This window comes from Tenebrio molitor, chromosome 1 (assembly GCF_963966145.1).
Source record: "Tenebrio molitor chromosome 1, icTenMoli1.1, whole genome shotgun sequence".
Classification (NCBI taxonomy): Eukaryota; Metazoa; Arthropoda; class Insecta; order Coleoptera; family Tenebrionidae; genus Tenebrio; species Tenebrio molitor.
This window is the reverse complement of record NC_091046.1, coordinates 11,047,955-11,062,367: the sequence shown is the minus strand read 5'-3', so window position 1 is coordinate 11,062,367 and position 14,413 is coordinate 11,047,955. Positions and strand designations below refer to the sequence as shown.

At 34.6% G+C, this 14,413-nt stretch overlaps 1 protein-coding gene across 1 annotated transcript; it reads left to right on the top strand.

Moving 5' to 3' along the window:
- The first annotated feature begins 3,322 nt into the window (after positions 1–3,322).
- On the top strand, positions 3,323–13,056 carry LOC138133734 (b(0,+)-type amino acid transporter 1-like). The gene is made up of 10 exons (XM_069051686.1): positions 3,323–3,650; positions 10,301–10,504; positions 10,555–10,833; positions 10,891–11,016; positions 11,069–11,168; positions 11,237–11,281; positions 11,334–11,561; positions 11,616–11,862; positions 11,925–12,096; positions 12,900–13,056. Exons 1-10 carry the CDS (start codon positions 3,641–3,643, stop codon positions 12,962–12,964), a joined length of 1,476 nt encoding a protein of 491 aa, XP_068907787.1. The 5' UTR covers positions 3,323–3,640; the 3' UTR covers positions 12,965–13,056.
- Positions 13,057–14,413: the final 1,357 nt, after the last annotated feature.

Below are 14,413 nucleotides of genomic sequence, written 5' to 3'. Positions count from 1 at the left end.
GAGACTTTACAAATCGCAAAAGCATATTTAAGCGCACATTTGATTATTTTGCAGTATATTTAGTTCCATAAAATGCCCACTTTGTACAGTATCGAAAGTGCATTTATCCATTCACGAATCCAGCATCTAAGCTTTCGCTTTATTTTTTTAAGATATGTACTCTGGATCTCTAAAGATAAAGTTTATTTTCATTACGATGTCCTCTCTAGAGCGCGTTCAGCGCAGATTCTTGAAGAACGGGATACATTATGTTAACCCAGAGGCTATCCTAATGATGTTCTTTTGGGACCACGCGGAATGTGATCACTACTGTCGAGACGTGCTGAGCACTCAGTGGTTTTCCCGTTCAAATAAATCGTCCAAAACACGTACAAATACTGGACTCTCGTCGCCGGCCGTCCGGATGATGATCAATTATCAGAACATTGAGGGTATGGTGGACATATTTTGTTGTGGCATCAATGCTATTAAGAGGTGCTATTTCAACCCTCTCATTAGAGACCTGCAATAGCATGCTATAGTTGCTTGGTATGGGTTGGAATAGTAATGTTGATTCTTAATGACTGTTTGGTGGTTTGACCGTAATATTGTTTGATAATAATAATAATATCACCGCGACAGCAGTTGACGCCATGTTAAAAACTGACTGAAACTGTGGAAACAAAAACTGGTACCAGTAAGATTGGTACCATTAGACTAGCACGTTCCTGGTGCCAATAATCTTTGCATGTGGAAACCGAGCAATATTTCTTTTCTGATTTGCATGATGGCACCAACGGTGTTCTGTCATCAGAAGCAAAAAAAAATAGTTTTGAACTCTGTATTCACAATTAGATAGACTTGCCTATTTACTTAGGAATTTGAACAAATCTAAAGCTTGATAAGGCAATATCAGTCCACCGTCTTTGGGCACGACAAAAGTGTTAATACATCTTTATTTGAATATTTTATTTTCAACAAAATATGCCCGTAAATACGTGTTATGCTACATTTGAAATTTAAAAAGGCAAAATTCTGTTTGGCATACATATTTCGAAGTTTTATGACATATCCGCGTAGGGGCTTCATATTTTGACATGAATCAGTATATGTACAGGGCAAGTCACATAAGGTTTATTCTGAATTTATTTTGTATGCAACCAAAAATACTGATGACGCTGACTCCTTGATACCGTTTAACGTTTTCCTGTTCTGAATAATGAAATCAAAAATTAAATTCATGAACTGTCATTTTGACATTTTTAGCCAAATTACATACCTACGTTGATTACTAAATTAAAAAACATTATAAACGGTATCAAGTGGTCAGCGTAATTAGTATTTTTGGTTGCGTACAAAAGAAATTTAGAAATAAACCTTACGTGACTTGCCCTGTATGTGTGCATATTTTGATCATTAATGACATATTTAGATAGGGAATAAATTTTTTTTAATAGAGACTCGCTCGAAGACAATTACACAGTTTAATGTCGGTGAAACCACTGATACAAGTGGATGATATAAAGCCAGTCTTATTTTTTATTGTGAATGATTTAAGATGGTGAAACTTCGCCAAGTCATTATATCCAATAAAACCTTGTTCTATTAATGAATTATGTATCTATTTAGTTTCATTATTGGAAAATTTTCGCTGTAATTCGATCGCTATTGACTAAAAATAAAATATTACAGCTTTTTGAGTGGCTTAAAATTTTCGAAGGAAATAGTCAGGTATAAGTGCCCTAGCAATTGAAAAATTCCCGATAATTTTGTGTTGATGATCACCAGTGTCTGCTGTTGTAAAAATTGTAATGATTATCAGGGAAATTTATTATAAATTTTGTTCGTTGAATAGTCCCCCGAATACCACTCTTAGTCAAAGTTAAGTAGACTACTTTTTGTGGTGTTCTCACTCATGTCCCCCACGCTTGAGAATACCACTCGTGCTCCGCACTCGTGGTATTCAAATTCATGCGTGGGTGATATTCGTGACAGCACCACAAAAATAATCGACATAACTTTGCCTACTCGTGTATTATAATTGATAATTTAAAAATATCAAATAAGTTCAAGTAAAAAAGAACGATTTAGCAACACTACAATGGGCCGAAAGCTTTAAATGAGCAAGAGGGAAAATTAGAAAGCAATTAATTATAAACCAGGTTGTTGTAAAAAAATTATATTTTTAAATATCACGTCGTGCCACGTTGAAAAATTCTTTTTAAAATACAAAAGGAAATTTAGAAGACATTTTTTTCACAAAATAAACATTCTACGTATGTATTTAAAAAACCACAGAAAAAGAATAGAACCAGCTTGTTCCCTTTGACTAAACAAAATTTTTCGTGCAAGGGTTCTGTTCAACTGATTCAGATTTTAAGGGTACTTGTCCTAAAATACGACGGTAAGTAGAAGTTCCCTGTCAAATTAAAAAAAATCTATTTTTTCCTTTCATAATGTTGTCCACTTAAAATGTTGTATAACTACATTTAAAGCAGAATATTTCTAGGTACAAAAAATTTAGATTCTGTTTGATTTTGTCTTCATCCAACAGTCTCAAATTTTTAGTTTGTAATTTTGTAATTTTTAGTTGTAATTGATAGGTTTAATTAAGGTAGGTTAATGTAGGTAAAATTACCTACATACATATTTTGTAAATTGTTTATTCTAAAACTTTTCCCCGACATCAATCTTGAAACGTTTTGTTTCTAGATATGCGTTAATTCGCCTATTTATCGTATTAATTTATTAATAACTCCATTATTTGTACAACGAAAAATCGACATGCTGAAGTTCATCATAAACAATGCATCTTGTGTGCATGACCTTTTATTAACAATGTGATAATAATTATTTAATTTATTAGCAAGGCATCAATTACATTGAAGTCAATGCAAAAGGAAGCCTCAAATTTAACAGCCTTTTATGTGATAATTGCGACTACCGGACAACTTAAATCGGTATGTCTTGAGACACATAATTTGAAACAGTTTACACCTAATTAATAAAGTGGAAAAACACATTTTTATAAACCGCTATATTACTCACATCAGCTGAAAACCGAATAACTCCATTTTTCTTTACATAAATGTTATACATCATAAACGAACTGCAATGGTTGCACTTTGACAATCTACCGTCCAGGGTCATCAATACATATTTGCTAAAACCAACATTGTCTAATTTTCATAAGCATTTTCATTACATTTCGTGATACAAAGCAGACAACATACTAATCATCCTTATCGGCAGCATTGCAAATAAATAGATACCGACACAAAACTAGTGGCATTTTACGTTCCATACATCACCGCCCTTTGAAATGCGGTGCGTGTCTACGGAAAGAAGTGCGCTCTGTTTTTGCGTAGACCGGCAATTTCTACTACACTCGTGCGGTGCTAACTAATAACTAATTTTCTTTTCTTAAATGGGCGATATTTGTCGAGGCATTACCGTAGTATCGCGTTAGGCGTTAAGCTCAAAGTTTCAATTGTTTGTCATGTCCTCTTGAAACAAGATATTGTTGATACGATTTGATATCTGTTGGAAGATTGATGTGCAGCAGTTCGTGGTTCATCAGCGGCCTGTGCTCGTGTGTGTGCAGTATTAGGACATGCAGTGATCACAATTTCCAAATTATTTTTATTTTAACTGGAGCACAATGACGACCAGTAAGTAATTCTTTCTTTTTTAAATTTTACAGACAAGATAACTAAATTTGAAATATCATTTATGAATTACCTGGTATTTTGCACCTAAACTAATTGGAATGTTTGACTAAATGTCGCCAGTCAGTCCCGTGGAATTTATCAATTTATTACTTAATCTCTCTCTAGTACTTTTAGTTACAGTTTATTGGAAAAAAAGCAACAAAATAGTGTCAATGTATTCTCCTTATCAGATTTTCTGATTACATATCTGAGTTGCACAAACAAAATTTCATTTTTTTGTGATTTTATGTAATAACTTACTCACTGCATACCTACACGTGTTACATTAATATACCTACAGTCATAAAATGACTCGTTTGGTAAAATTAGTGAGTGCGCCATTTTCGGGACACCTCTATAACACAAAAATTAATAAATATTTAGAGCTCTCCGTTGCTATGAGAAATCTTTGGTGTTTAGAAAAAAATTCGATTTTACTACTTATAATTTCAGCAACGGGAATAGTACCGCAATCTCTTTTTAAAAATTTAAAAATTTTGGATTTAGGTAACACATTGGTAGTTGAAATTCAAAAAGGTATATTATTATACTCATGTCATATCGTGAGGAAGTTCCTTAACATTGACAAAGAACATAATAAAACACAACAAAGTCAAAATGTGGAGGCGAGACGGCGGTAATTATGTTGAATAGCACTGCACTATTACTTGATAGTAATATCCGTAATAGTGTATGTATTCCGGCAAAATTGCCGTGCCGCCAGGTGGTGGAGGGTTAGTATAAAATAATAATTTTATTAATAATACATCACGTAAATTATCCACGTAAATAAGGTAAAAATAATGTCTCAAATTTAAAAGCAAAATATAAAGTATAATACTTTTTTTAGATACAAATTGTTTGGATTCTCCGGAGTAGTCCTGAAGCAGGATCTCCCAGTTACAAAATCCTCATCTTTTAAAAACCATAAATTTATTTGCATTGGATGTGCTTACATTGACATTTTCTTGAAATTCTGCAATTTTTTTAATTTCATTACTTTTGTTTGTTTTGTTTAGAAAAATAATCCAAAAACGTTTACTGCGTATTCTGAAAAATCTTAAAAGAAACAGTCCATTAAAAAAAATAACAATGTTTCCCCTATATGTTATTCATCAATTGGCATCTTGTTCGTGCAAGAATATTTTTAGCTTGTTTTTTCTGTTACATCAAAAACCGTTTTCGTCAAGCTACCCTGCAAAAGTAGCACACCACGACACCCTATTATACGAGTTGCAAAATAACCAGCTGACAATCAAAAACCGGATTTTCCAGATTTTTTTTTTGTTCCCTATTTGTAGAAATACGTTACTGCAAATTTTTCGTTTTCATTTTTGTTTATTCATAAATGATTTGATGTGTACAAATTGTACATAAAACTAAATTTTGTATTAAGTAGGTATACTACACGATTCTTTCATAAAATTTATTTTATATAGAAAAAAATTGTTCACTGGAAATTTAAACCTTCACATATTTTTTTAAGCTTCTTTTATTGGGAACATTTATGAATTCGTTAAAATCTCAAATTTCACGCCGAATTTCCGCATGCGTCAGGTGTCGTCGCCAAGGAAACCTATGTCTTCATTACCTACTAACCGTAAAACACCTTCAGGGGAAGCTTTACGAAATAAATTTAGACTTGCATTGATTAAAAACTTGAGGCGACTACAAGTCGTCTCTACACTGCAGTCTTCTACAAATGCAACCTTTAAAACAAAAATTATGTAAATTGTACGGTGAGACACACAATAATTCATTATTTAACATTTGGTTCGTGAACCCTGCTCGCACCCTCACTTGTAAATATTTTGTAAATAACAGAATCAAAACTAGACATTTCAAACGAATGCAATTGACATTTTCTAGTGTAATGAAAGAATGAAATGTCACCGACTCGAAAGAATGAATAGATTTTTGAACGAAAGAAGCATCAACACAAGTACATATTTTGTTTGTATATACGGATACCGACATTGTTGTAGTGTTCCTTGCATAATAATTGTTTGCTTATGTGTGTGTAACCGGCTAGTGTAATATTTACCTCGCATTATATTCAAATTATTAGTTGGTCGTCAACTAACAAAAATAAATCACTAGGTATTTGCCACTTGCTCGAACCAGTGTAGTCTGATAGTAATTGCGACTTCTCCAATGCCAAGCTGCTACACGCGAAAAATAGAGAATAAATCTACTACAGAAGTAGCTGTTTGCCCGAAATTCTTAACTAAATCCTACTTTCGTATATGCGTTCTGTTTTCCGTATTTATTTTAATGAAACTGTAACTACTTCAAAATGAGGAAAAATTAAATCCCTTAGGCGGAATCAGATCTCACTGAATATTTTGCAATATACTCCTCAACTAAGTAATAGTAATTAATAATTATACACCAAGGTAGAGAAGACATTTTTTTAAGCCGAGGTAGTTTATTCCCCGAGAAGTGAAGCTTCGAGGGGAATAAAGAAGCGAGGCTTAAAATTGTCTTCTCTACCGTGGTGTATATATTATTTTTTTCACTACTAAATACGTTAAAACCCTTTCTAATAATAATTATTAATTACATTATTTTGTCCGATGCAATACGAGTTCTCATTTTTCAACGGTTGCTATGAAAATTGAAAATCGTCTGTCTACGTTAACCAATGAAATCAAAGAAAATCTTTCGTTGCTAGGTGACCACTGGTTAATAATGAAAAATTATTAACTAGTAGGAGAGAAACTCTACTTGTGGATTCAGTTCGAGAGTCAATAATGACGCCTTTTAAGACTAGTAGTGAAAAAATGAAATTTTCAGTTAATTTTATGTTGTTTCCTTTTTCATTGTTTTCTGAAATTCGTATTGATGCATTGATAGTCGTCCCCTTCCACTCAAGGGCGTAGCAATGATTTTTTGCTGGGGTGGGCCAGATTTTAAACCACAGACAGATGATAGCTAGATATTGCAGATGTATCGTGTTTTTAATGTGTTTTACTTTTATTCTGGGGTGGGCCAGAAGGATTCTGGGGTGGGCCGGGCCCTTGCTTCCACTCGTTCGTTCTATTCTTTTCTGCTTCACGAAATATTTGACAGATGATGAAGCTACGCCATACGTTAACAGAAACAAAAACAAGCCACTCGACCACAAATATTTTTAAACACACACGTTATATCTCAACTGATATTATTATATAATTTCGGCATTTTGCCATTAAAATAAATATCTAGATATGAATATGGAATCTATTAATTATACACGATAACAATTGTTATGTAGGTACATACTATCGCGAGTAAAAAAAACTGGTCGTCAAAATTAGGTATGCCTTGACGCAATGTAAAATGTTCCGTTGTAAAACGGTCGTAAATATCATAACAACCTATCATCATGTTGTATAACATTAATTGTATTTTTTTTGACAAATTTTATTCATGTTAATACTGTTCTATAATGAATGACATATAGTCTGTTTTTTAATCAAAGAACCACGACCTCTTGATTTAGGTTTGCAAATATAAAATTTTACTAAATATAGGGAATTTAATGATATGTATCTATACTAGCCAACGTCTGTCATTTTTAATGCCCTTGAAAGTACGCAAACTCGCAGCTAAAATTTGAACGTGTTAAAATGCCTCGCAAAGTAAAACACTTATTAAACTTTCAAATTAGTTATTATTAGTTGTTATGAACTTTATAGTCTTTCTAACTCAGGTTGAGCCAGCAATAAAAATAAACTGCGCACCCTCATTACCGCAAGTGCCACCTCCTCTTAGCTTTACAATGAAGATGAATTTATGGTTTAAATGACAGATGTTTTTCTTGCTCTTTCTCGATGGTTTTCAGGTACACCGGGCCCAACAGGCCGGGCTTCTTTTCGGTATAAATCCATCTTTATTTAAAAGTTAAGAGTATGATGGCACTTGCGGTAATGAGGGAACGCAGTTTATTTTTATTGCTGGCTCAACGTGAGTTAGAAAGACTATATTAACATGCTGCGCTACTAATATGTCTAATAATATAATATCTATAATAATTGACGCTTTGTTGACATGGGCATAATCAGGCAGGGATTTTTTTTAAATTTGTGACAATCGTAGAGGGTGACAATCTAATCAGATTTTGAAATGACATTGACGACCAGAATTTTTTGCTCAGATAAAAATCATTTTCATTTGTTCTTTTTTATACACTATGGTCCACATTTTTTTACCATATTTTTACCGTGATATTTAGATAGTGATACAGCGTGATCGTGATCAACAATAAGTCTGTTGGCAATGAAACAATTGAAAAGTATTGGTGTTTTCTTGTCACGTAATTGGCACTGACCAGATGATTTAACTTGAAACGACATTAATAGTACATAGTTTATTTGACGAGTTCGTGTGTAAATTGGGCCTTTTTTGACACGCGTGGGCCATTTTAAAACGCGAGTGGCCGTGCCTTCTGCAGAGCGAATCTGAAACTCGCTTGCACTGAACTCACTGAAGAAGGTGACAGCGAAAGCTCAGCCACACAAATATGACGCGGAGACGTGGTTAAACCCGAAAACCAATGGACAAGGGTCCGAAAGCCTTCGCAAACTCATAAAACAAAAAACAATTATCTTCAAACGTCATGCACGTCACAAAGACATATATTTAGGTACTTCCACGTGGGACCGAGAATAAATAATAATAATAATTTGCGAAAAATTATTACATATTTTGTAAATAATTTTTAACGACGTTACCATTGGCTTATCTAATCGGCAAAAATATCCATTCAAGGGCGACCGTGTTCAATTTAGAAAAATGCCTTGATAATTAATAGGAACACAGTAAAAACACTTATGCCCAGCTGGTGCAGGGAGGGCACACGGGCATTGCCCCCCCAATTCAAAAAGGGGAAAAACGGGAGAAACAAATATTATTCATTTTTTGAAATAAATTTATTATTTGTATATTGTATACCGATGTTCCTGTGTATTTGCGCTCACCTCAAAGTTTGATTGAACGAATTTGAACCGATGCGCTCACCTTATACATTTAATTCTTGTGTACGGGCGAGCTCAGTGGAAACCCTGTCTGCCTTGCCATTTCTATACGCTTAAAACACAACCGCTAACGTGTTATTTAATATGTGTCAACAACGCACATTCGGGCAAGAAGCTGGTCGGCCCGAGCCAATTAGAAAAGATTTAATGAACGAGAACAACTTCGAACTTCCACGACAATCGAATCGCTCTCAACGGTCGATTCATATGATTTTATCCGTTAGGTACTTTTGCTGCATTTACACTACAATAATTTCCTGATAATTGTACTTTCATTTAGAGTGCACGTGTGGTGATATAAAAGAGACAATCCTCTGCCTCTGCACGGCCTATAATAATAATTAATAATAATAACAATAAAATAGAAACTTATTAGTGTAAAGTGTAAGTAAGGGTAGCACGTAGCAACAACAATGAATTCGGTTGTGTCCATTTTAAACCGTTGGGGCCCCCTTGTCCGAAATTGCCAATTCGAAAACAGCATTCTGTTAAAGGTAAAACCGTATCTCGAAATTTTAATTCTGATAAATAGGTATGTAGGTATGTACAAACATGCAGAATGGTTGTGTGGTTGTGATATGAGTAATTCTCTATTTTGTTTCGTGTGTTTTTTATTAATGGGGTCCAGTGATTTAGACCCAGTACGGGTACAGATCGGCGCGGCGTAACATTTAATTGAAAAAAAAAACACTCTGTCAGTCATAAACATCTCTGTTGTTCGAATGAATTTGTTACTTTGGGTCACGTTACTCACGTAGATGTTCGAAATCAACTCAGTGGTGCTTACTACTTATCGTCTTCAGGTGCAAAAGCAGATTGAACAAGTTAAACAAAACATATATATTTTAGGAGAATTAATAGATTGAATAAAATTCTGTGAGGCTTTTGATTTAGCATTGAAGGAGAAAACAGACAGTAATAACCCACCTCTTGGATGGTGAGGAAAAGTGTGTGTGCCCTCCCTTCTGATTTGGTCACGAGCCGCCACTGTATGCCCCCACTGGCGATTAGAATTACGTCAGTTGATTAATTTAATTTGAATTAAATTTTAATACGGGATTAACTCATGAATCCGAAACTTCGATTGGTTCAATATAATCACGTGTTCAGTTAATGCACAATTGTTTGCATTTGTGTAGATATGTAATATTTACTAAAACGAATATTTAATGGTTTCAATTAACCAACAATAATATATCACTTGATCGTTTGTCACAAACTGGTGTATTTTCATTATAGTGATAATGATAATTACTGATTAGTACTTGATCGCAAAATATACTACATGAAAAATCCGTACATGTGATACTGACGACGATTTTATGAAATATTCAAGCAAAATACTCACTTTTCTACGTCATTTTCCAAATTATTATTTACAATGAAATTCATAAGTAAGCTCATTATCCAATTGTGAACTACTGTAAAACTTTTAGAGAGAGGTACTAAGACTAGACATTTAGGAAGCAAAAGTTCTAATAAACTCTTTGTGAAGTTATAGCCTGCTTTAATTATAAATTTAAATGATCTCACGGTATTTTAGAAATGAAATTCATTCTGACACATTAATTAATTGCAAGTTATAAATTTTAGGCACTATAGCTAACCCAAATGCCGAAACCAAAGAAGGTGTCCAGCTCAAGCGCGAGCTGGGCCTATTCTCCGCCATTAACCTAATCTTAGCTGTGATGATAGGCTCAGGAATTTTCGTTTCTTCGGGATCTGCCCTCGAGCACTCTGGTTCTGTAGGAATGTGTCTAATAGTATGGACAGTATGTGGAATAATTTCACTACTAGGTAATTCTTTGTTCATTTTTAAAACCACTCATCTCACCAATTATTTTTAGGAGCCTTGGCTTTTGCGGAACTGGGCACAGTCATTCCCAGGTCGGGCGCCGAATACGCTTACTTCATGGACTCTTTTGGCCCTTTACACAAATTTTGGGGCCACCTTCCCTCTTTTATTTATTCTTGGGTGATGATAATCGTCATTAAACCCGCCGAAGTGGCCGTCATCATCTTAACATTTTCCGAATACTTGTGTCAACCAATCTTAGATCTGCTATGCGTTAACAGCGCTGACGCCAACGAAAGACTCACAAAAACTGTAGCGTTAGTTGCTTTAGGTATACACTTTAGGTATAAATCGCCACTAACAATTCGAATGAATATGTTTTTTCAAGGTATCATCACTTTTATCAACGTCTCTAGTGTAAAATTTTATGTCAAAGTACAAAATATTTTCGGAGCATTCAAAGTCTTCGCTTGTCTCATCGTAATTTTTGGAGGAATATATGAACTAGTAAAAGGTACACCGCTGCTTCATTTGTTGCAATTTAATAAAAATGTGTAATTTTCAAGGTAATACGAGCAACTTGAGCAAAGGATTCGAGGGCACAAAGTACTCTCCCAAGAGCATAGCGTTGGCATTTTACAGCGGACTCTGGGCATACGATGGATGGTAATAAAAATGAAAATTGTATAAAATCACATTGTTAAAAGTCGCACGTGCTGATTGTTCTTTTACAGGTCTGCTGTGACAGTCGTCACCGAAGAAATAAAAAGACCTGAAGTGTAAGTCACTATTTTCTACTTAGCTGCATTTAATTTGTTTCTTTCTTTGCAGAAACATTCCAAGAAGTATAGCTATCAGTGTTCCTATTGTAACAGGACTGTACGTTTTTATGAACATGGCGTACATGACAGTACTGTCCATTCCTGAAATGACCACTGCCAAAGCAGTCGCAGTAACGTTTGGAGAGCGAGTTCTTGGACCATTCGCCTTTCTGATACCACTCGGAGTGGCCTGCGCGACGTTTGGATGTGCCTTGAGTATACAGTTTGGTGTGACGAGGTAGGTACATACATTTTGGGATATCTTCAAAGTGAAAAATATTCTTGTTAACAGAGTGTGTTACGTCGCTGGTCAAGACGGTCTCATGATAAAAAGTCTTTCCTTCGTTCATTTTAAAAGACTGACTCCTTCCCCTGCGGTAGTATCTCAGGGAGTACTATCATTTATCTTTATCATACTGGGTGACATCGTACAACTGATAGAAGTACTCAGTTTTCTTATTTGGATATTCTATGGCATGGCTATGGTATCTTTGTTGGTTTTACGAAAAACCAAGAAACATGCCCACAGACCTTACAGAGTACGTAGAATAAAAGAAATATTACACTATTTAAGTACTTTTATACGTTCTTACTACTCTAGGTACCCACATGGATTGCTGTTTTTATCTTACTAGTAGCAATTTATCTGAGTGTGACCCCAATAGTGACAGATCCTTCCCCTAAATATTTATTTGCTCTAGCTTTTATATTGTTGGGCGTTCTAGTATATTACTGGATTATCTACAAAAAGAACACACCGAAATCTACGATGAGTAAGTATACTGATGCCTTCTTCTTGTTTTTCTACAGGGTTGATGATTGTAGTCGAAGTAGGCCATGCCCATGTTATTACATGTTTGCCGCTTTCATGTGAACTGTCAGGTTTGTCTCTGTTACTGTCATTTTTTAGGTGAAAAGTGCGGTGATGAGATTTTTAAATGAAACTACAGTGTGGAATAAAATGATTTACATCTAGTTACCTTTGGAATTTTTGCATATGTAAATTTTTCTGTACCGCTCTACTTTTTTTTTTTTGAAGTGCCGAATTATTAGTTCTGTCAATAAATGTCATCAATCGAATTGACAATTGTTACAATTTACTAAATTGAATTAACAAACGTTGGTGGCCACTTTCAACACTAGCTGTGACTTGCTTTTGTTAGCTCCTTTTTAATTTCAATCTCAACTTTGCATTCATATCATCCCTTCGCAATAAATCACATTTGGAATTTGGAATATTTTGAGGTTAGGCTTTCTTTTTTTTTTGTAGAGCGGCATTTCGTATTTTTACAAGGGTAATGCAAAGGTAACTAGATGTAAATCATTTTATTCCACACTGTACTTAGATTCCTTATTTGTAAAACGTTAAACATGGGATCTAGCAATCTGAGCAATTTTCGCGGGAACTCTACGGTGAATTTTATTTGTTAAATAAATGACGCAAAGTAGAAAAATTGTATATTATTCTCGTTTAAAAAGAGGCATTGTAGGATTCGCGGTACAATAGGATCCTTTTATTATAATACTACACTCGTCTCCAAATGTATTTAATCACTTATCTGTGTATTATTTCTAGGGCAACTGACTCGTTTCGTTCAGATATTGTTTGAAGCAGTGCCTCCAGACCATCCTGTCACATAAATATACAGTTTTACATGACTATAGTTAGAAAAATCTTAACTATTATTTAATTGTCTATTTAAAACATTGTAAGAATAAATTATTTGAGATTATTACCCTTGTTATTACTGTTTATTATTTAGCAATGTCCCAATAATCACACAGCTTTCTGTGTCGTTATGACTGTTGGTTGAAAATTATTAACTTCTACAAAAAGTACGTAGATGTAGTAAATACAGTAAATGCTATTGCAAAATTCTGGTGGAAAGGGAGCACGGCATCCAGGTTATCATTATCGATATGAATTAGTATAAGGTGATTCACGAGTGAAAATGAGCTCGACGGAATTAAAAATGCAACCCACAATACATTTAGAACATAAAGCTGGAGATAGACGCGGAAACTAGATTTACCTTCCAAATGTATTGTGGGTTGCATTTTCAATTCCGTCGGGCTCATTATTAAAGTAGTAGAATAATAAAGAGTAAAAACACACTTTAAGGAGAACACGTTATGCTATTATGCATAAGAATAAGCATTTGCTTATGCTATATATTTGTCTTTTTCTATCTAATAGAGTCCATGTATTTCTATCTCTCACTAATACAAGTAAAAGCATTTGTTAATGGTTTATGCATATGACCCGTTGAGTCATCCAAATTTGTCCTTGATGTTTTGTCCAGTGCCGTATCATTGGAGTTGTGAAATGGGGGCATGGTAAATCCACTTTTATTTGAATTATTATGTTATATTCAGCCTTGAAAAAGAAGAAAAGAACTGATTTTAATGTAATAGAAAACAACCCAGAAATTAGGAAACAACGAAACGAATACTGCCAATGCAAATCACAAAAGAGCACTAACGTACGTCGCTGACGCAGCATGGCCGCTCAACGGTTCACACTCGACTAACGTATTCCACTATTCCGTCTACTGCGCAACTTTATTGGTGTGTTCTCCTTAAAGTGTTTTCGCTCTATGTACTTGTGAATTATCTTGAACAGGGTCATTATAAATGATTGTCCCATCGCAGTGGGCGTTGAAAACCCACACAAATTTTGGATGCGCCGCTAGCCTCGCAACGTTAGACAAACTAGTAGACAGATTTCCGCTACCGCCACCTATCGGCGATGCTAGTTTCACTCATATTATGAAGCTTGTGGCACATTCAACTGACCTGACCCTGTATAATTAATGATAATTTCTTTGAAAGCACTAGGATTTCTTATTATCTTTTTTATATTACGTCCACTTTTTTCAACATCACGTCTTCATAAGATTTTTTTTTAATTACATAATGAAGTAGAGTAAGGCCGGCCAGAGATATGACATTTGGTGGGGGTGGGCGTAGATGGAAAACAGTCGGACGAGTCCATTTTTCGTAAAATAGGGGTGTTCAACAGATTAAAAATCAGCTGATTGTTACTGTGACCGCTATTCTCTGCTGTGACCGGTTTTGCCACGCCACTGG